This window comes from Diceros bicornis, chromosome 17 (genome assembly GCF_020826845.1).
Source record: "Diceros bicornis minor isolate mBicDic1 chromosome 17, mDicBic1.mat.cur, whole genome shotgun sequence".
Taxonomy (NCBI): domain Eukaryota; kingdom Metazoa; phylum Chordata; class Mammalia; order Perissodactyla; family Rhinocerotidae; genus Diceros; species Diceros bicornis.
Window position 1 is genome coordinate 19,166,098 of NC_080756.1, and position 23,478 is coordinate 19,189,575.

The following is a 23,478-nucleotide window of genomic DNA, read 5'->3' on the forward strand; positions in this document are numbered from 1 at the left end:
CAAATGAAGTATCACTTTAGGAAGAGCTAAAATCCAACCCAATTACAGATTAGAAAGGAATTAAAATTTCTAATCAACAGTTTAGAACTACCAAATGCCACACAGGTAGGAGAAATACTAAGCTATAATTGTTCCTGACAAAAGGCTTCTTAGTTTTCAAAATGACTCTCTACTGTTCCTTGATCTGGCGTCCTTTGATAGCACTGACTGCTATAACTTTGGATCTCTGTGTTCATTTTCCTTAGACCACTCCGGCTATCTTTGGGTCTTACCATCTGAGGTTAAATTTAAAATTTATCAATTCCAATTTGTCAGTTCTCCCAATGTGTGAAGCATTAAACACAATCAGGCATCAATATTTATTAACACAAGACAAAGGAAACACATTCAATGAGTTAATAGAACACTGTCCAGCCAGATGTTAAATTTAAAAATGTATATCTAGTCTAACTTCAAATAAATAAAAAAACTTTATACATAATTACACAGTACTATCGTTTGAATTTGACACTGGTAAATATCTTGACAGAAAGTAAACAAAACAGCGTTTAGGACTCAAAAATTATTCTTATATCTTTACACTCTCTTCCTCTGGACAAATAACATGGCCCATCTACATATACCTAAACCAGAAATGTTGTGTGAATGAGAAAGAAAAGGCCTGTTGTGTATTTGGAGTACTGCAGCTTCTTGCTCCAAATAGGCTTGCTTTTACATCAAAGCAGACAACAAAAACAACACTAAGGCATAGATCATGTTAGAGTTTGAAGGTGAGGTGATAACTCCTCATTGCTTTAGTCTAAAAGGTTCCTGGATATTCAAGGAAAGTAATTTATTTGGCCAAGATATTGAGCACCATGCCTGGGGCAGAGACCTTAACAAAAACCTAAGGCCTCAGGCCCTTTTTTGAGTCAACAGACACAATAAGCAAGCATCGCCCAAGGACTAAAGTTAAGGAGACACACTCATATGACCAACAGACAGGCAATGGTCCCTACAAAGCCTGAGGCAGCACAACTTTAGGAGGAAAGGACTTGGTACTCAGTGGGACCAGGGCCCTTAATGAGGCAGAAAGTAAATAAAGACTGGATTCACTGATGCCCGTTAGCATGTTGGTCATTGCCTGGGTCTCACTGATGCAGGAGATGGCATTTGCACAGCTCTAAGAATCCCTAGGGCCTAGGAATTTTCCTGAGGCAGCCCTTTCCTGATCTACCTCAGTTACTTCTGCTGAGAGGCAGAAAGAGGTTCAAAAACTTTCAGATGAATAGATTTCTCTTAACTGAAACGGAAGCTTGCTATTAATTTAGTTTTCTTTTTCACAGGCATAAAAACCCAAACAGAATGTGTTCCAGAGGATTGGCCAGGCTGATTTTATCAATAATGGTCTTTTGTGCCTGCCTTAAGAGTCAGTTCTACCACAAAGGTTCTACCTACTATGGAAAGAGCAAGAACATTGTGTCATCAAGAGAAAGTTTTCTTATCCAAGTCTGCAAGAGACGAGGTGTTCAATCTGCAGAGGACCCGCAAACACCTCTAAGGTAATGACTGGACTCTCTTTCCCTTCCAGAGGATACTTTACCAGCGTTACTGATGAAGTTCCCCAAAGACACATCTCAGCTTTCTTTCCTCCGCTAGCAAATTCTGAGAATATGCAAAAGATGAATAAACAGCCACAAGGCAGAAAGCAAAAACTAAAGATACATCAGAAGCCTGAGGAACCAGGAAGCTAGGTAATCAGCCCCTAAGTAACCGGCAGCTGGCCACACGCTGAGATTAACAGAGCATCTTACCTGCAGGAATCAGCAGAGATCTGCACTGTCCAATATTGTAGCCACTAGCCACAAGTGGCTACTGGAAACCTGAAATATGGCTAGTCCGAATTGAGATGTGCTTAATTAATACACACTGGATTTCAAAGACTTAGTATGAAAAAAGAAAGTAAAATATCTCATTATTAATTTCTTATATTGATTCCATGTCAAAATGGTAGTATTTTTGATGTCAATTGGGTTAAATAAAATATATTAAAATCAATTTCACCTGTTTCTTTTTACGTTTTAAAATGTGGCTACTAGAAATTTAAAATGACAGATGTGGCTCACATTATATTTCTAGCAGACATTCTAACTTGTGTAGTAAGAATTATCAAAGCAATTCAAACTGCCTATATTTTTCTCTTAGAACTTGTGGATTTTGTAGATAGAACTATTTAAGCCTCAGGATCCCTTGCTTTGTTTAGTGAATCATTAAAAACCGTTTTAAAAAAATTACTTTCCAAATAAGCAGGCTGTCTTCTCTGCAAATCAAACCGGTGCTAGTCACTGGGATTTCTTCCCCACTGTCAGGGTTTTTTTTTCTGTATATCCTAGAACCTCTTCCATCACATGCAAATTAATTTCATCCAAAATGTTGAAAAGAGATCTGGAACTGGAAAATGTTTCTGTGGAGAATGAGTTGGGAGGAAAAGAGGATTAGGTAAAAGGGATAAAGTGGCTTTGAGTCACAGACTGTGTAAGGGCAAGCCCCGAGAGGGCTGCCATGGTGAAGGATCTGGTCTTGGCATTATAAACCTTATTTTCAGGGTAATTACAAGTCTTAGAAATTGTTTAAAAACATATTTTAGTTTACATGATGTTACAGTGGGGTAAATATGTATTATTAAAATAGCCTAAATAAATATTTACACAATAGACCAGAGTGGGTCAAAGAGAACCATTCTGATTTAACAAGTTAACTCTGTTCACTTTCTTGTTTTCTTTAATTTTTAAAAATATTTCTGTAAGAAAAAAATAATAAAATTCAACTATATTCAAATACATGAAGTATCAGACCAAAGAAAGAAACCAAGCCGGAGGCCAGACTCAGTCCCAGGCTCAGCCCACTTGGCCCGGGCACCGCAGTTATTTCAAAAGAGTTTCTTGCATACATCAGACTTCCCCTATTTCAGCATAAGCCTGGCTATTCTGGCAACCCAGACTGGTCAGTTTTCAGAGGTGTAGTTACGTGGCCTTATGGTTTCACCTGACTGTTGATCCCACTGCCTTCCCAGCCTGTCATTCTTGTTCTTAAAATCCCTGCCCTCACGAACTGGAAGAACAGAGGACACTCTTCAGAAAAGAGAAGCCACATGTATAAACTGTAGACACAGTTTACAATGGGCCTGGAAAAAGAGGAAATTCTAAATTCTTATGTAGTCACTCTAAATTTGAAAGACAGTTTCAACACTGGGGGCCCGAGTGAGTTATTGTAGTTCCTTAGAATAGGGAAGGATCTAATGAATCTGAGCTGTTTCACAACATTTTGATTCTTAAACCGAGATTTTTCAGCTTGTAGAAACAGGCTGAATTCTTAAAAGCTTAAGCTGATTCTGGGAATGCAAGCTTTAAAAACAAACATAGGCAGTTTTAGTTTATAAAATACACCAGCCAACAAGGACAGTACAATGTGCAGCGAAACCTGCAAACAATTTGCACTTTTTAGTTACCTATTCAATTACACCACATTAAGAGAATACTGAAATTCTCTCAGAGGAGAACTGTTTCTACTTTGGTTGTTATAACTATACAAGCCAATTTGATTTTTTAGCTGAATTATGTGTACTCTTATTTACATGTTTAAAACACTGGTCAAAATGTTTTACAGTCAAGAATTATATATATAGATAATTCTCATATTCAGTGGGTTATCTGATTTGCTTATGGGTCGACTGAAAGTAAGCTGAGTAGTTCCATGTTAACAAAACCCTCAGAATGTCTAGCTATGGTAAAATGGCAAAATACAGTACAGAGCGGGGAACTGTGTAACTCAGACTACCCCCCTTATGTGAATTCATCAAACTCCCTTACAAAATTCTAAAATGGCATTAGATAAAAATGCAAGTATATACAACAGATGAAAAAAATGCAACATGCATGTAATTGCTTTAGTAACGTGCTGCTCACGCTATGTCAAAGCTCATGACTAACAGACTGTTACCATTTTTTTCATTTGCCACCACAGAATTCCCCTTTCCTGTGTGTCGTGTGATTGCAGAATCCCATGGGTGAGATGAAGGATATAATGTAGCCATCGCAGCGTATTTCACATCATTTGAAAGCTTGCTCCCAGTCACGGGTCTCGGGTCCTTGTGGTTTTTCAGGGTGGCCCCCTGTATTCTCCACAAGGCTGGTTACATGTTATAAGCCACGTAGATGGGGTCTAACTGGTCAGCTAGAAAGCTGTCACGGAGGTGCATCCTCTGCTTCTCTCCTCTGGAGTTGATGGGGATGACGCCTGGGTCCACCACAACCACGACGCCAACGATGAGGTAATGCTCTTCCAGGACCACATTTGTCACTAGAGGAACCAGATCTAGGGCTTCCTGCTCAGAGCCACACAGTTCCACAACCACCACAAGCAAGTTGGTCCACGTGAACACGGCGCTGAAATTTCAATGACATTCAGTTAACACGTCATTACATTTACCAGTCATCTTTTACAGTATCTGCCCAAGACGTAACCCCCTTTCCCTGAGAACTGCCTGCTTTTCTGGATCCAACCAGAAGGCTAGCAGCCACATCTCTAACGTATAAACTTGCCCTTATGATTACAGCTGAGCCAGCCAAAATCTCTTGGGAGTTTGGAAGTGCGATTGAAAGTTGTTAGCTGGTCACTTGAACTGAGGACATGTGGACTGGAAAGTTCTGGTGTGCAGAGAAGCACAAAGAATGTCTCTTCAGGGAGGAGAGGAGGAATGAAGTGGATGCCCACATGGCGCTAGAAAGTGAGAGAATAGTGGTTCCTGATGGCCTTGTTTCTACCTTTCTTGAGATCCAGAGTTAGAGACTTTTAGGAACCTCTGAGAGAGCCAGGTATTCTTTCCATTAACTCTTTATTGCTTAAGTTTCTTTCTTTTTTTTATGAGGAATATCAGCCCTGAGCTAACATCCAAGCCAATCCTCCTCTTTTTGCTGAGGAAGACTGGCCCTGAGCTAACATCCGTGCCGATCTTCCACCACTTTATGTGGGACACCGCCACAACATGGCCTGATAAGCGGTGCATTGGTGCGCGCCCAGGATCCGAACCTGGGCCGCCAGCAGCGGAGCACGTGCACTTAACTGCTATGCCATGGGGCCGGCCCTGCTTAAGTTTTTTTGAAGAGAGCTTCTGTTATTTGCAACATAAGAGCTTTGACTAAGATAATATTCTTAAATCCATCAGGAAGGGAGTTGGCCTGGCCATATCTGACCTTAGTGTTCCACATAAGTGTCTCTGCTATTGTGCCATAAAAGTGCCATAAGGTAGAGAGTGAGTGGGATCACTGGGTTAAAAGGTATGACCTGACTTGTGCTATGCAGTGTTAAACTGCTTTAACAGAGTCCAATCATTAAAGAAAAATATACAATATTTGGTTGCATGAAAAGTCGAATGTCTAAAATTAGAGGGTAGCCATGGCACTCTGTATTATTGGGCATGGGCATTGCTCACGTCCGGGGAGAGACTCTGACCACAGTGAGAACGTCTTTAGACAAAGAAGCATCTGGAAAGCATGAGCAACCATTAAAAGAACTGTGGCTATTTAGCATGGAAAAAAAATGAGGAAGGACACATTGACTTAAATATGTAGGGAAGAAACTGGATGGATTCTGTATTGTCAAGAGTCCAGGATAAGCCAATAGGAAAAAACTACAGAGTTTTAATTAAAAGGAATTTTAAGTCAATATGAGGTTGGATGATTCTTTATCAGGGATAATGTAGGGGGAATGCCTGCATTGAGAGGGAAATTAGATGAGATAATAATAATGATCCTTTTCATCTGCTTACCATTTAACAGTTGACAACCACATTCTCATTTGATCCTCAACAATCAGCAAGTGGCAGAGGCAGTATTTTACAGACGAGGGAAGCAGCCAACGTAGGAAAGCTAGGCCTTTAAGCTGGGTCTTTTGACTTAAAGTCATGGTTCTTTCCACCATACTACACCGACTTCTAGACGCAGATGATCAGCTAGGTCCCTTCCAATGGTGAGAGTCTATCATTAATAAGGACTCAGCTCCATACTAGTTCCTCAGAGCCTTGTCTGCCACAGCAGACGGCACACCAAGCAAGAATCAATCTGTTTATTTTCTTACTCCCCGTGGAGTTCTATGTCTGTAGGAGGTATCTGGTACAGATGGCTGACTACTTAGATCAACGTTAACTGATACTACAACTGAGGCGGGCAGCCTGTTCTGGGAGGGGAAATTTACCATTCAGCAATGCTCCTGTGGATCCGAGACACTGAGGTCTCAATATCGATCGGGTGGTATCGTAGTCCTCTCAGTTCCAGCGTTTCATCCAGAGCTCCCACCACATATAATGCATCATGACGCTCTGACAGAAAGGAAAAGAGAAATTTGGTCCATCACACACATACTGAGTTCAATACAGTGTTGGAGTTAAGAGCACAGGGTTCAGACTGCCTGCCATGTCCCCTGGCTCCACCACTCAACGGCTGTGTAACTTTGGGGAAATTACTTAAGTTTCCAAGTCCTGCGTCCCCCTCTGTGAGACAAGGATAACAACAAATGGCTGCTGTGAGGATTAAATGAGATAATCCACATAATGGAGTTAATATGATGCCCGGTACACTGTAAATGCTAAAACGTGAGCTATTATCATTATTATTACTACTCTGTGCCAGGATTGTGCCAAGTGCTTGGGAGGCAAAGATGAGAAAGCACAATTCCTGCTCCGAAGATACTTACTGTCCAGTGGGGGAGACAGACACACAAACAGGTGTTCCATCATAACGCGGTGGGCCAATGACAGGAGTGTGCACGAGGTGCGAGGAGAGCAGAAGACACCCCCGAGCTCAGCTCAGGGTTCAGGGAAGGCTCCTGGAAAAGCTGAAGCCAGGCTGAGCTCTTAAGGATAAATAAGAATTAGCGAGAAGAAGGCTGGGGGAGGGGACGGAAGCGGGGATTTGAGACGGAGAACAAATGAACATGTGTCATTGTTTCTAGACATCTTCAAGGAATACAGATATAAGGAGTAGGATTACAGAATACGGAGAGACAGGTCCAGGTTATTAATAGGCTTGTAATCCAGCTAGGACATGGCAGAAATGTCATTCATTTTTTTTTTTAAAGATTTTATGCACACACTGTATATATAAGACTACATGGTTTATGTCTATCTAGATACTGCATTTTGAAGAAGAGAGATGATTTTGCTAGGTCTACTGAATACAGTATTTTCAGGAAAAGATAGATTTCTGAAAAATTTAGCAAAATAAAGTGCCAGAAGCTTTTGGAGAGAGAAGGATGAGGAGGTCCAGCAGAGCTCGCATCATACAAGAAGAGCTCATAAAGACTGAAATGACCAAAATGACAACAGAAACACAGTAGGTAACAACGAGTGAGTGCTTTCTATGTGCAGGCACCATTCTAGGCACCTAAATGCATCATGTCATTTAATCTCACATTATTGCCACGAGGCAGGAAACATTATCACTCCCATTTTCCAGGTAGGAAACTGAGAGGTTCAGTGATTGCTCAAGGTCACAGAGCAAATGGCGGAGGCAGGCTTCAAAACCAGGGCACCTGGAGAAGAAGGGATGCCTCCTCCTTCTCCAGTATGTTATCCTGCCTCCCCATGAAATATGGAGAAACTATGGACGCTGGTCGGTATGGAACAGATGCAAGGAGCTAAGGAGAAATGACCTGGCCTGATTCAGGCCTTTAAAGGCCAGTGAGTTATTTGTATCAGTTCTTGAAGTGTACGATACAGCTAGTGTTGGGTATTTTTAAATGGCTATTAATGCCATCAGGAAGAAAGATTAAAAGCACATAGCAGTGAAGCCATGACAGTCATCTGGGCAGAGGATGACCAGGGGGAATGCTGACACCAGAGTCTTGCCAAGAAGCAGCCTGATCCAATATGAGATGCCAAAGGGATGGAGTGCTTCAGCAAGACTGCTCCTCTGCACCGAGTCCCCCTCTCAGGGAATAGGGTGGTTCCTCCTGCTCCCAAAATGGCGTGCAGGAGAGGAAGAGCTAAAGGATGAAATACCTGTCCCAGGGGCTTATTCAGGCTGACTGAATAAGCCCACAGGGGCTGAGAGTCTGTGTTCTGGCAGGAGCGTTTACTCATCATCAGGCCACCTCTATGACTGCCCGGCCGTGCTAACCCACAGGCCAGGGATGCTGACGTGGTGCCCTGGGAGCTTACTTCCTAGGTTCTCTCCATGGGGCAAAGTCTTACTTTGAATGAATATAAATTCATGTCTGGGTTCAAGAGTTGTTGAAGAGAATAATTAAATACACAAACTCCACAATGCAAAGGTAGGCTGAGGAAGGCCAGACAGTGCTACTGGCCGAAACGCAAAGCGGGACGAAGGGGGAAAGGCTGCTGGGGAAGATACCTCCAGTGGCTGCTGTGAGCTCAGTCCGGCGGACAAAACCAAGGTATCCTGTCCGAGCCCAGAGCGTATGAGCAGCATCCCCAAAGCTGAGGCGAGTGTTGAAATGATCAGCTTGAAGAGTCTCACTGTCGTAGATGGTGTAATAGCCACTGGCCGTATGGGGACTGTTCACCCAAATCTACAATAAGAAAAGGTCACATTTCACCAGGAACATTGAACTTTATCAGTTCAATTCTCTTGGGACTGATTATTTGGTTTTTTTAATCTCATTTTTATGTTAACACCACCACCACAAATGAACAATAAAGGCAGCTGACATTTATCAAGTGTTTATATCTGCTGAACAGTGAGGTAAGACTTTAAATGCCTTATCTCCATCAATCCTGACATATATGACACAACAATATAGTTTGTACTATTGTTTTTTTTCAATATGCAAAAATCAACTTTATTTCTATATTACAGTGACAAAAATTAGAAAATAAATATGACAAGAGAGTAAAATCATCAGATACCTAAAAATACATTTGACCAAAGATATTCAAGACCTCTACTTAGAAAACTGAGAGAGATTTTTAAAAACCAAATTAAAAGGAAAGATATACAATGTTCATGAATTAGAAAACTCAGTATCGTAAACATGTAATTTGTCCCAAGTTGATACATGTAATCCCAATTAAAATCCTAGTAGATTTCCTTTTTCGTAGAAATTGACAAACTGATTCTAAAATTTATGTATAGTTTGCACTATTGTTATTCCCATTTTATAGATGCAAAAACAAGGAGTTAAGTAACTGGCCCTAGAGACAGAAACTAGGAGACCCACATCCAAGCCTGTGTGACTGCAGAGGTCATGCTCTTAACCACCATGCTACACTGCCTCCCTGGCTCATTTCTCAGCCTCTTCTGCACCAAGGGGTCATTTCTGTGCTTCTGAAACTAAGGTATAAAGCCCTCAGGAAAACACTACAGGGTATCTGAAACAATGGTAATAACACTAGTATTTATTGAGAACTCATGTGACAGGCATTGTTCCATGTACATTACAGATAACAGGTATTAATGCAGTTGATTGTCACACAATTCTACTAGGTAGGTGAGGTAGTTGCAATTACTATTATGGATGAGGAAACTGAGGCCCAGAGAGATTCAGGAACTTGCCCAATATTGAGAAGTTGGTAACTGGCAGAGGCCAGGTCAGCTGGCCCCTGCACCTGTAAGCTACAGGATGAAAGAGCAGTGTCCCTCAAAGATCTGGGGGAAGAAAAGTTAAGTGTCTTAAAATATTTTTATACTAATACAAAAATGTATACATTTTGGAATAGACTATAAAACTTGCATGAATTTAAAGAAATTTATATTTGTGGCTCCTTTCAGTTCCACCACTCAATAGGTGGGAACAGGTTGGATTTGTCCATTTTCCTTCTCAGCTAAGGGAACGTCAGTGGACAAATCTAGGACTAGTTCTAGTTTGGGTGCCTAAATCTCCTCTTGATCCTGGTCTCCATCTCGCCCTTCTGTCTATTTCAGTCTCAAGCCTTACAGAGAAAGACTGAAACTCTTTTAGAAGATGAAAATTCACAATGGGGGAAAAACTAAATCCACAGTTTCCCTGAAGTCTAGAATGTGAGCCCTAAAGTCTTTTACTACTGATTCTTCAGAGCCAAGGTGAAAATGGTACGTACCTCTCCAAGGTGAGAGTCTCCAACAGGCCCTTTGGTCTCGGGATTAACAATAACCACTTTCACTCCAGGTAAAATCTAAGAATCAGAGAGAAAGCACAAAGAAAGACTGGGTTCAATGAAATCTAACGACCTCTAGGAAATGCAGTTCCTTGCCCTCCCCACCCCTATGAGGTACGTCAGTGCGCACAGGGCAGGAGCTAACTGAGGGCGCTCACTGGACTGTCCTCAGTGAAGACCAGAGGTATAAGATTCATCCTCAAAAATAGACCAGGGAACCAACCAGTCTACGATCTCTTCAAAGGATGAGAAACTGCAGACCAGAACCATGATGGAAAGAACCTGTAGAATAACTTAACCATGTAACTGCCCTCCTGCACAATTTGTCTTGCTCACTGGAGTGATGGCAGTAAAGCTGACAGCCAAAAGGGCAGCAGGGAGGGACAGCCTGAGAGACTCGGCCCCAGTCCACAGCCAGTGCTAGAGTGAGAGGAGCTTGAAGAGTAAGAGAGGACGGAGGCAGCTTTGCAGGAGAACAGAAGACATCCATGTCTCCGGGATCATGCAAGATGTACGTGCCTGAGAGCTCCCTCAGGAGGAAAAAGGGAAAAACAGGTGCTGGCTGAGAGAATGGCTCAGGGCCTCTGGTTACCAGTATTCTGTCCCTTAAACCTTGCTTTTATCTTGGGTTTCTAGAGCATGCAGTTACTTGAGAAGCCCTACAGCAATTACCTAGGCACATACATATAAAATCTCAAAGAAAGAAGAGAAAAGGCCATTCCCGCTAGTCTGGGCCAGGCACTGCGCCAAGCTCCTGAGAGGCCCAGCTGCTAGCTGAGGCAGAAGAAGATCAACCCAAGTCCACTGTGAAGAGTGTAAACGGAAAGTGAAATTGGAGTAAACTCCCCAGGGGGGTAATCTGCCACTGGACACATTAAGCAGGATCCCCCCCTTTTACTTTTTTGTGAGGAAGATCAGCCCCGAGCTAACATCCATGCCAATCCTCCTCTTTTTGCTGAGGAAGACTGGCCCTGGGCTAACATCTGTGCCCATCTTCCTCCACTTTATATGGGATGCCGCACAGCATGGACTGACAAGTGGTGCGTCAGTGGGTGCCCAGGATCTGAACCCAGGCCACCAGCAATGGAGTGTGCGCACTTAACCACTAGGCCACCGGGCCGGCCCCAGGATCCCTTTCTTCCTTCCCAATTTTCTCCTCTGCCTTTCAGAATTACTAGAAGGGATTCTGAAGCATCATCACTATCTCTTCAAAAGGATGAGAAACTTGATAGCTTAGCTGATGTTCCATCACTCTTAGTAAATTGTTCAAAACTGCTATAGACTGAATGTTGGGTCCCCCCTAAAATTCATATGTTGAAACCTAATGCCCAATGTGACAACCGGTTTTAGGAGGCGGGGCCTTTGAGAGGTGATTAGGTCACGAGGGCAGAGCCCTCATGATTGGGATGAATGCTCTTAGAAAAGGGGCCCAGAGATCTCCCTTGCCCCTTTGGCCATGAGAGGACACAGTGATAAGCCATCTGTGAACCAGAAATCCCCCACCAGAATCTGCTGGCACCTTGACCTTGGACTTCCCAGCCTCCAGAACTGTGAGAAATGTTTCTGTAGTTTATAAGCCACCTGGTCTACAATATTCTGTTACAGCAGCCTGAATAGACTAGGACAATAACTAAATCTTTCCTTCAACGTTTTAAAGCCTCATTCTAATCTAAGAAATCTTATCCCCACAGACAATAACTCTCAAATATCTTAATCACTTCCCCATTTTGATTTCTCTTTGAACTTTCAACATGTGGCGTACATCTTCCCACATGTAAACCACATCCTCCACCTGCCACTCTCTTCTTCTCCTTGTAACATTTATAAACATAGAATTGGCTCTTTTCAAGTGTTGCTCATCTCTCCACCTTGAATATAAGAACGTTGAATTTTGCTGCTTTGTCAAATAAGAATAACACATCAATTGGATTTTTTAAAAATCTATGGAAATTAAGAAAGTTCAAATCTAGCATTTTCTTGTCTATGTACCCATATGAATTTGAAAGTACTGGCTAAGCTGAAATTGTTGAATTATCTCCAGATTTCAATTAAGTCTTGCCCTGGGTACCAATATATTATATGGCTTCAGGTTTCCAAAGAACCTGAATGAACCACTTCTCCACAGAGACTACCTTCCCAATGGTTAACAGAACGAATTACCTTTCCAGACTCTGAGAGGAGCAAACTCTGGGGGGCACCCCGTTCCACAAGACGAACCCTGCAGAAGAACAATATTTACTATACATAAGCCTTTTAAAAAACGATTGCACCATGTCTACCACAGCTATGTATGCCTTCCCAAGACCTCTAACTTGTCTCTCCTCACGCTACAGCAGTGTTTCTTGAACTCAGCATTACCTACATTTTGGGTCAGATAATGTTTTGTTGTAATTTTTTGTGAGGGGGCGGTCCTGCATTGTAGGATGTTTAGCAACATCCCAGGCCTCTACCCACTAGATGTCAGTAGCAACCCCGTTTTGTGACAACCAAAAATGTCTCTAGACTTGTCAAAGGTCCTCTGGAGGGCAAAATCTCCCCAGGCTGGACCCTCTGCACTAGAGAGATGCTCTACTTGCGCAGGCTGGGTCAGGGCCCCGGGCACAGCAGCAAGCACAGCCAAAGTCAGCGGGACCTGGGAAGAGGCCCCAGAGACCTCAGGCCAGGTGCTCACTTGCCACACAGCTAAAATTTCCTTGTAGGCTGATGAGGAGGAAGGCTGTTACTCCTGGGGTTCAGATAAAGTATTATTTCAAAAACCGTCCTCGGCCTCATTTATCTTGTCTGTCCCACCTTTTATTTTTAAACTCCCACAGGAAAGAGTCTATCCACTTTAGTTTAATTTATATCAAATGTCACAAAATACTTTTACACAGGCAGGAACTAAGCGTTACATTTTAATATTAAAGAACAATGCAGCTACTGTGAGAATTAAAGCTTTTTTCTTATAAATGTAAATCTTATCAGCTACTAATAATGAAAACGAATTCCTTCCCTCTTCCCATCCCTCCCCAGGAGATGAGAGAGAGCGCTGGCTTTCTCAAGGCTCAGAACTTCTTATGCTTCCAAACTCTAATAGGGAATGAGCATAATAAATCTACTGTACCTGTCATGTCTTAATGATTTCAGATCTACATACACAGTAGTTGGATCAGGCCCTGAGGTTCCCTAAAGAAAAATAAATCAATGCATTGTTTATTTAAAATGTAAATGAATTATATTTCCATATTTTACATTTTCAAATCAAGAAATAGAAATTTAGCCATATACATGAAAAACCCAACCTCTATTTGGAAAGCTCACCCTCTCTTCAACCAGATGAGGCAGGGCTGCAGTCAACACCTGAAAGGCCCACGGGCTGGCTCTCTCCTCATGTTTCTGTCCTTTCCTGCCTCGGGAGGGTGGGCCAGGGGCCTACGCAGCACTGAAAGGTTACCAGGCTGAGGAGGGTCCTCATCCCAGGATTCAAAGCCTCAAAGGCCAGCCTCTACGGGACTTTCAAAACCAGCACTGGCCCAAGCGGACAGCAAGGGGCCCATGATGGGCTCTAAGGGTAAAGCATCATTATGCTGATTGAAAGGCCCTTGACCATGGTCACAGAAGCCCTGCGAGTAGCCCCACGTGTGCCGCCTTCTTTCACTCCCACTCTCGGCCATGCCTGTATTTACCTTAGCCTTCAAGCTACATAAAATCAGACTCAGTTCTTTTCTGTTATTTCAGTCCCTTTTTTGTTATTTACCCACCAAGAATAACATGGCAAACTTGCCATCTGGCTGGAGAAAAAGAATGCAGGCTTATTTGTGCTTCCTTTGCAAAAAACAGTTGTAAAATATGGAGGAGACAGAAAAACAGAAGGTAAGATATAAATAAAATTCTAATAGGACTCAGAAATCTTCTTGATTCATCATCACGGACCGTAAAACTACTACTAAGAGTAAACATTTACACTGGTGTCAACTGCCGGGCATGGCTCCCAGAGCGTGGTACCTAGTAACTCAGTGGTTCTACAGAATGACCCTGTGAAGGACGATACTATTATCTTCACCTTACAGATGAGCAAATGAGGCACAGCAAGTCCAAATAAAAAGCCCACAGTCCCACAGCCAGTAGGTGGAACTGTGGCTCAGGCCAGGCAGCCTGGCTTCGCAGCCTCTGCTCCGGAGCACCACGCACTCCTCCTCCATTTGTTACCAAGATATCATGATAGTCACCTGTAAACATATCGCTACATTGACTCTTGATCCAAAAGTGGTGCTGACAGCCCGAGGGGACAGACCGATGTCTTTAAAGAGCTTGGAGAAGGACTGTTGGAGGGCGATACGGGGCCGCTCCTCAGCCACCACCACACATGTCCGGATGCAAGAGAGGTTGATTCCCCTGGTCTGTAAGACACGAGGCACGGGAGCTGAAGTTAGTGAGATCACAAAAAGAACTGAAGAGGTAGGGCCACTGCTCTACCTTTCTGATCAGGAAAAACCAAGGAACTGTGTATTCTCACCTCGGACTCCCAGAGAAAAGACAAAAGTTTTCAGAAAATGCCAAGGCATTCCACTAAAATCATTACCCAATGGTAAGTCTGCTCATTCTCTGTTTCCTTCCTCTTTCACCTGAACATCTTAGGTTCTTCAGCAATCCATTTTTATCCCTCCCCTTTTCTGTACCTTAGATTTCTCCCTATTTCAAAATGGACAGATGGGACCAAGAAAAAAGGACTCTACCTCCCTGGAGATTGAATCTCTTGTCTCGTTTTTTCCTTCTAAGGTTATATTTCTCGATTAAAGAAAATTTGGGGTTTTCTGACTCTCTCATATGCCAGTTAGACATACGATCACTGAATACACATGAACGGGCTGCCCTAATCTCTGGGGCAGGCCTCAATCTCTAACATTCTGAGGTTGCAAATTCTATTGGAAAAATGCTATTGGAGGTCACAGTTCCCTTTCATCTTCACATGAAGTCATTTTCATTCAGCCTCTGCAACAGTCTCACCTTCTTCTCCACAAAGTTAAGACTCAGATTCAACACTGCAAGAGTGCAGGAAATTAGAATGTGGAAGAGAGAAACTTCCTGAGGCAAAACACCTGTCTGACAGGCTAGAAAAAAGCAGGCAGATATGTCTGTCAACCCTCCGTGGATACCACCAGGCCGGGCCTCTTTCTGTAAAAGCTCAGGGCCGGCTCCTCATGGTAGCTTCTTACCTTCAGCACCTCCACTTGGTTTCCAAGCCCTTTGGTGCAGAGCTCCATCACTGAATAGGAGCAGAAAGTATCCCTTATTTTGTACTGGTTGACGGTGGAGAGCCAGAGGAAAAGGTTGTTTTCTAACTCCATAGGAGGAATTAAGATGGACTGGTGACCTGAATAGACACTGCAAGGAAGAAAGGCAGGAATTGATATTATCAACTCATCCTGGATATCTTGACGTTTTAGAAAACCATCAATTCAACAAATATTTACTGAGCACGAAGGACAGCGTAGGGCCATATTAGATATAAAGGTCTAAGAATCAGCCTTGTTCCTATGCAACTCACAAGACAGTAACTATAAAACAAAGCAGGCTGTGGTAACTGACGTGCATAAAGGACAATGAGATCACAGAATAAAGAGTAAGCCATTCAAACTGGGGAAGCTGGGGCGGAGCTGTTTCACTGAGTAGGCGTCACTTGAGCAGGGGCTTGAAGAATGAGCTGGAATTTGCAGTGGCTGGTGGAAGTGGGGATGGTGATGAGAGCATTCTAGGCAGAGGAACAGCATATGCAAAGGCATGGAGGTATAAAAGTGCACGGCATGTTTAAGGTCGTCAGAAATAGTACCCCAGTGTGAAATACTGCAGCACAGGATACACAGAACGTGGTGGGAAGTGAGGCCAGAAGGGTTGGGACCAAACCGTGGAAAGGCTTAACTATCGTAAGAAGGAGTTTAGACTCTACCCAGCAGACAGATGTCGCAGCTTTAAGTTGGGGCAAAACTAGCAACATGGAGGAGTGATCCGAGACACTGAAGGCTAAGAGACAGTTAGGAGAGGCTGCAATAGTCCAGGTGAGGGCTGATGAGGGCTTGAACCCCGACAGTGCAGCCAGAATAAAAAGGAAGGAATGGCAGAGTCACATATCGTATGTATAATCTATAGCCATAAATCCTCAACTTTCTAAATGTGAGTATCGATTAGAATCATCAGGAGCCTAAGAATCCTGTATTTAAAAAATACTGGAGGGGGCCAGCCCGGTGGTGCAAGCAGTTAAGTGCGCACGCTCCACTGCGGCGGCCCAGGGTTCGCCAGTTCCGATCCCGGGCGCGCAGTGACGCACTGCTTGGCAAGCCATGCTGTGGTGGCATCCCATATAAAGTAGAGGAAGATGGGCACGGATGTTAGCCCCGGGCCAGTCTTCCTCAGCAAAAAAGAGGAGGCTTGGCATTGGATGTTAGCTTAGGGCTGGTCTTCCTCACACACACAAAAAAATACTGCAGTTGTGGTCTCCACCTTTGGAGATCTAAGGTAGTTCGTGTGGGTAGGCCTACTAATTTTTTTTTTAAAGACCCCTAGATGATTCTTATGTATAGATAGATTTGGGAATGATTGAGCCAGAGGACATGACATTTAATTGGATGCGAGACCTAAAGATATAGAAGTTGAAGATAATGCCCAAGTTCCTAGTTTGGGCCCCAGGGTGGACGATTCCATTCCAACAAGGATGGGGACACAGAAGGAGGATGTTGAGTTGCAGACAACTGTGAAGCATTCATGGAGATATCCACCGATGTCTCAGACGTAGGTCTGAGAGAAGGTTCCCTGGGCGGAGAGTGGAAGGAGTGGGGACCTGCTATTCCACGAGAAACAATCTGGCCAGGACAGACGTGCTACTTGCCAGCCACATGCTGTCATCCCACCTCATTATATTCCTTCCTGCCAAGCCTAGGGGGTGCATTCTGGCTGTCAAAGCATGACATATTTTACCCAAGTATCATCCTTCTACTTGGCTCTGCTTCTAAAATAAGGATTACAGGATGGAGCAGAGAGCAGGTAATAAGATCACTGACCTTTCGTATGAGGCATAAAACTAACAGAAAAGAAAAAAAGAGAATACAAACAAAACTAAACAAACATAAGAGATACATTAGGTACACAAATTCTGGAAACATCAGCATTTTATTGAAACTTTACCAAAGGGAGCAAATGGAAGGAGGAGATGGTTATAGCCCCAAAGACAGCCCCATGCATTCTGCTTCTTTGCTTTTCCGTTCCTACCTGCAGAGACACCAGAGTGCGAAGCCAAGTCCACAGTAAGGGTCAAGGCAGATGGCGATCTGCCGAGAAGAATATAACTCACACTGGAGCTTGATGGCTCTACAAAGAGCATTGACCGCGGAGTGGGACATCTGGAAAGCGAGGAACATGGAACAGGAAGGAACTGGCATCCCACAGGCAGAAAAACAGCTCTCATGATAGTTTTGGGAAATTTTGATTCCCCCAAACTCCTCAACATGATGTGTATTTTTCATTGCTTCAAAAAGCTTAATCTAAGTCTAACTTAACATATTTCTGTTCCTCAGTCAATTCTGAGTTTTATAAAATATGAGTCTGTGATTTCATACTGGCTTTAACTGTAACTCTTACTATCTGTTCGCCTCTATGCTGGGTTCAGAACACTGCATAACACAAATTCCTCGGGATAACTTACCCCGGAAGGGCCAAGGCTTTTATTTAAATATAGCAGGGACCCTTGATCCTCCGCCTACTGGTCACTGGTACAACCAGTTGGCCTCTACATCTGAAGTCCCTGGGGCAGCGGCCATCTCTATTTTCTGCAGACCTGGCACCTTACCAGCATCCAGGGAGGGAGTGAATACGTCCAGACTACTCTACCTTCACTCCTGTAAGCATGCCAGTTGTGGAGACACTGAAATCAAGATAAGCCAACATCTCAGGAGTAGGTGGTTTATACAGCTGAGGTAACCTTTTCCTGGGTAAATCATCTGCAATGAAAAGAAAAACCTGATGTCAATCACACATGTTGGAACATGAAAATCACTGCTCTTCAACTGGTTTTCTGTGGCTCTGCTATGGCCAAATTTAGCTGCTGGGATCTGCTAAAGCTTAAGCTTCTCGTATTTAACCAAGCAGCTCGGATGTCACTCCTAGAGGTGGGACACCACTAGACAGTGTAAGCAAGCAAATCTACATCAGGTAAACATAATTACTAGAAGGTTAGTGAGGGTATTACAACACAGTAGTGGAAAACACGGACTAAGGAAGCAGACTGGTGGTGGTTAAATCCCAGCTCCGCCATTCACCAGCAATGTGACCCTGGAGTTATTTAACCTCTATACGTCTGTTTCCTGATCTCTAAAATGGTAAGAATAGCTACCCTCATAGATTATTGCAAAGTTAATACAGATAAAGCACTTTGAAAACAACTGACTAAATGCGCAAAAAGTTTTAGTTGCTGTTATCATACTGGTTTCCAGTTAGAGTTCATTATTTACAGTCTAGTACATGTTATATTAATCATGGACTGTTTTAAAAGTTGTTTTTCTCCAGGTTAACATGGCAGATTTTTGAGAATGATAATCTAGAGTTAGGAATTATTTTCTTCTTTGTTTTTTCTGGTGAGGGAGATTGGCCATGAGCTAATATCTGTTGCTAATCTTCCTCTTTTTGCTGAGAAAGATTGGCTCTGAGCTAACATCTGTGCCCATCTTCCTCCATTTTGTATATGGGACACCATCACAGCACGGCTTGATGAGTGGTGCATAAGTCCATGCCTGGGATCCAAACGTGCGAACCCCAGGCCGCCGAAGTGCAGCGTGCAAACTTAACCACTACGCCACCAGGCCAGCCCCCAGGATTCCTATTTTCTTTTGCTCATTTATTTATATATCTCTCCTTTCCCCCCAAATTTGCTTTATAAATATGTCAAAACCAAGGATGTCTTTGGCCCAACCATGCCTCTTCAACGACTCCTTTGGCTTTCTGGATCGAGAAACAACTCTGACTCTGACTTTTAAATCTCTGTATCACTGGGCGCCCATCTCTGGTTAAACTAAGGACTTTATCACCTTCAAGCCACCTTTGTGTAGGGCAGGGTCACTCATGTGCCTGAAGAAACCTTCCTGCTGTCTGTATCACAGCCCATTTCAGGTCTTCCTGAAATGTGATCGAGTCCAATAACCACAGTAGATGTACCTGCATCATTAACACTGGCACAATCCACCTGTTATATATTATACATGACTGTGCTTATGTCCCTCAGTAACAAATGCAAAGATCCAGTTTAGCATCTGGCACACAATAACCACAAATCCATGTGATCCCTGCATTGAAACCCATGTAAATGTTCCTGAGGTGGATACTGTGTTGTACTTACCAAAAACAGGGAGGGAGGAAATTAATGGTTAAGAGGCTGGGAATGGAGCCAAACTGACTGGGTTTGAATTTCAGTTCTGCTGCTTACTTAACCTCCCTGCACCTCAGTTTTCCTACCTGTAAAATGACGATACAAACAGCTGCTATCTAATAGGGCTGGTGTAAGGATAAACTACGTAATGCACGTGAGAGGCCTGGCAGGCAGTAAGGACTCAACAGAAGGCGTTATGACGATGACTACATGCGAGGTGCTCTACATTATGCTGTTTAATCTTCACAGCCCCACGGAGTAGTTATTATAGCCCCCCATTGGATAGATAGTTCTGCCCAAGGTAGTAGGGATACTCAGAGAGTAACAGAGTATCAGGACTTAAACCCCATCTGCCTGACTCCAAAACACACACTCTGCCCTACACCACCATTCTCCAGAGAGCCCTGGGTTTTGCCCCCTTCTTTACTATGCATATCATCTAAAATCCATGACTTCATGGTTTTCAAAGTACTTTCATATTACAGTCATCCCTCGGTATCCACAGGGGATTGGTTCCAGGATGCCCGAGGACACCAAAATTCACAGATGCTCAAGTCTCTTCGTCGGCCCTCAGTATCCGTGGATGCAGAACTCGCCATACAGAGGGCTGACTGTATATTGCATTTGATATTCTCAGTAAACATGAGAATCAGGCAAGGGTCGGTAGTATTTTAGGAAAGGGTAATCTCAGACAAGGTTACACAGAAAACAAGTACTGAAGCTCAAACTAGAACCAGGCCTTCTGGCTCCTAGTCTAATGCTGTTTCGACTATATCATGTCTAGAAGTCAAGGATCAGATCTTCTCAATATTTTATATGGCTCTACATGTACATGGTCACATCCAGCATAAACACCTAACCACCTTTGGATGATGCCAAGAGTAACAGCAAGACACTTTTCATTTCAAGAGTTCTTAGCATACTGTGATCTGCTTCCTTGCATCTGGTTGTTGCAGTGTCCAATTCTTTGGTAACACAAGCTGACTGAATATTAGGTTTGCCTCTGTCTTAGCAGGTAGAAGTGTTGTGACATAAGAGCTGTGTAAACACCTTCAGCATGAGAATCTAGGAAATCTCGGAGTGAATGTTCTTGTTCCTTCAACAGCTCTGGAGAAGTCTCTCTCACCTGTGTCAATGATGGTTGGCCAGGTTTTCACATCCACAGCTGCCGCCGCCTCTCGGGATCTCAGTAACCTCATTAGGGTCTGCGTGGTGAGAATGCAGGCTGCTTTGCTGACCTAGAGAACAAGTGGACAGAAATAAGCACCTGGAGGCTGAGCCCCCAGGTAGCACCACAGGCTCTGGCTGTTGCTAAAAGCAACTCGCACACCATATCGGGCAGGGCAGGACCAGTTTTTCAAAGGACAATGGAGGTCGGTGTTTTCTCCACATCTGTCCTCTGGAAATGTCTAATACTTAATTGTCTCAGAATGACGGACTTGTTCACAACACAAGTTACTGTTTACAACAGTGACTCTCAAATATTCCATATCTATAATCTCAGCATGAATCCCACGATCTTTTGATTTCATGAAGGCCATAATAAAATAAACACATGGATTTTGTAGTGCCCAGGGAATGAGAAGAGTCAGATCATCTCTGGAGGAGCTAGTGTTTGCAATAGTCTAGTGAATGGTGAAACTTACTAGACCTAGAACATACCCTGAATTTGAGGGACTCTGTGTTGTCACAGAAACCGAGCTTTCCTGCTCACCTGCACATGGAAATGCAAAGTGACCAACCTCCCCCATAAACTGTGTCAATGAAGTAAACTTCCCTCCCTACTGCTCTGGCACACCCTGCAGAATCTGACAAGAGCACTTTGCTGAATTGAACTCTGTAATAAAATCGCCTATGGTGAATGCAGGTTTTATGCTGCAGGCTCCAGTTGCTGGCAGCGCAGCAGTTCTTAGATAAACAAATGTTACATAAATTGGAATTTTGTAACTCTTTGCTTTAAACTACATTAGGATCTGATGCAAAACAGATTTATCCTATTTTCTTAACTTCTCATATCCTGTAGAGGAAACTTCTATCACCTCCAGAGCACGATTTTAATGTTTGCCTCTTTAATGTTCACGATAAATGCACACAATTCTGTAACTCACCAGTAACCACTTTCCCACGTTCCTTCACTGAATAATGCTGGTCACTATGATCAGATTAAGGAAAAGGAGGTAGTTTTCAGGAGACAGATTGGGCTTCCTGACTCAACAAAACTGAAAAACTAGTAAGGATCCTTAATTGTCTGAATCTGGATTTTATAGGATGAGGACAGACAAGATATATATATATATTCTTTTGCTCAAAAAATACTTGTTGTGGGGAGCGAGGGGACATGAGGGGCAGGACGGGACTTCTGGTCCCTTTGGTACTCACATCCACAATCATGCGGACAGTGGGCAGTGTGGCAGTAAGGTTCTGGGCATGAGGAGGCCGGACGGTCACAGGTATGCAGCCCGCATACAGACAGCCATAGAATGCCGCGATTAACTCGATGCCTGCAAGACAGAGGCACTTAGCTGCCTAGTACCACTGAGAAACTAAAAGGCAGACCTACCAAACCAGTTTAATAAATCATGCGCCAGATGGGTTATTTAGACCATAATTTAATAGAGACCCTAACAGAAGAAATCTTTTAAATTTAGAAGGTAAAGAAGAAAGCATGTAAAACAACTCAAAAAAATATAGAGAAGCCAAGAACAAGTAACAAGAAAGAAAGTCAAAGTAAAGAAAACTCTTGAAAGATACTTGAAGAAGGTATTTTGATATCATTACTGGATATTACTTCGGAGAAATAACTGCAGAAATTAGGGATGCTGACCTGGGGAAATAAAAGAATGGGAAAGGAGACATGAAGAACCCGCGAGTTTCCTCTAAATATTTAGAAGGCCGCTAGGTGAAGAGCAATTAGACTTCTGAGAAGCTGCTCCATCAAAGGGTGCAAGTTTTAGGGAGGCAAAGTGTGACTCAACATGAAGAAGACTCTGCAACACGAGGACCTGGAGGGGGGCCTCCTCCAGGAAGTGCTCTGGTCCATCACCACGTCATTAACTGGCGGATGGAAGACAATCTCACAGGAACACTGGAGGATTCTTTTACCAGATGACCTTCTAAAGAATCTTAGTATCAATGTAAATAAAATAGCATAGTAAGAATCACAGAGCAAAATGAAGGGAGAAAAAAGACCAAAAAAGGTGGATGTACGAGTGGGTTAGGTGGCAGAAGAATAAAGAAAGGGACAACTCAGATATTTTACCTAAAATTTTGAATATTTACATCAAACTAGGACCAAATAATTCTTAGTCCCTCTTACTGTGAAGAGAAGGTTGTTGATTTAAATTAGAGCATGGAAGACGAAAGTAGCAACTGACGAATACCAAACATTAATCATGATATGAAGAATGTGAAGTCAAAGAGTTCATGCACAACAGCCTTTTGGAAACTAGGTGAAATGGTCCCATTCCTGAACAGCACTAGAAACAATGCATCTCTTTTGAGGGTTTCCAAAAGTCAGGAAGTCTTCCTTTACTCATTCAATATTTACCACAGTGCCAGGCACTAAGCTAGACAGTGGAAATACAAGAGTAAACACAACATTGTGCTGCACAACTCTGGGAAGTGAGGCTGGTTCACACCTTAGCCCATGTGCACGGGCTCCTGGAGTTGGGAAGTCTACCATGGGACCAGCCTACGTGGTCATACACAGCGGCCATGAGTTCCTGTTCTCCTACAGGTCGTAGTCCAGTATTGGAGCGCAAGTCTAGCCCACCAACCCCACACTCACCAGGCGGATAGAGCAACACCACGTTGTCTCCTGCGTTTAGGTGTCCCTTATCACCAAGAACAGATGCAATCCTCTCTGCTCGCTTGTGAAGCTGCAGGCAGCTGGCTGTGCACACAGTGGTGCCCTTTAAACAGAAGAAAGTATAAGTGGGTCAAAGCTCAGTAAGGAAAT

General features: G+C 43.2%; 1 protein-coding gene across 3 annotated transcripts in view; it reads right to left on the minus strand.

The window, feature by feature from the left end:
- Window positions 1–345: 345 nt before the first annotated feature.
- Window positions 346–23,478, minus strand: part of DIP2B (disco interacting protein 2 homolog B) — a 205,228-nt gene continuing 182,095 nt past the window's right edge. For all 3 annotated transcript variants that reach the window (XM_058558284.1, XM_058558283.1, XM_058558282.1), the window contains exons 26-38: window positions 23,308–23,431; window positions 21,900–22,021; window positions 20,647–20,758; window positions 17,990–18,099; window positions 17,372–17,502; window positions 15,325–15,493; window positions 14,338–14,508; window positions 13,233–13,294; window positions 12,290–12,347; window positions 10,073–10,147; window positions 8,388–8,565; window positions 6,232–6,355; window positions 346–4,424 (exon numbers count right to left, since the gene is read on the minus strand). In XM_058558284.1, coding sequence (XP_058414267.1) covers window positions 4,172–4,424; window positions 6,232–6,355; window positions 8,388–8,565; window positions 10,073–10,147; window positions 12,290–12,347; window positions 13,233–13,294; window positions 14,338–14,508; window positions 15,325–15,493; window positions 17,372–17,502; window positions 17,990–18,099; window positions 20,647–20,758; window positions 21,900–22,021; window positions 23,308–23,431 — 1,689 coding nt within the window. In that variant the 3' untranslated portion in view covers window positions 346–4,171. The remainder of the gene's footprint in view (window positions 4,425–6,231; window positions 6,356–8,387; window positions 8,566–10,072; window positions 10,148–12,289; window positions 12,348–13,232; window positions 13,295–14,337; window positions 14,509–15,324; window positions 15,494–17,371; window positions 17,503–17,989; window positions 18,100–20,646; window positions 20,759–21,899; window positions 22,022–23,307; window positions 23,432–23,478) is intronic.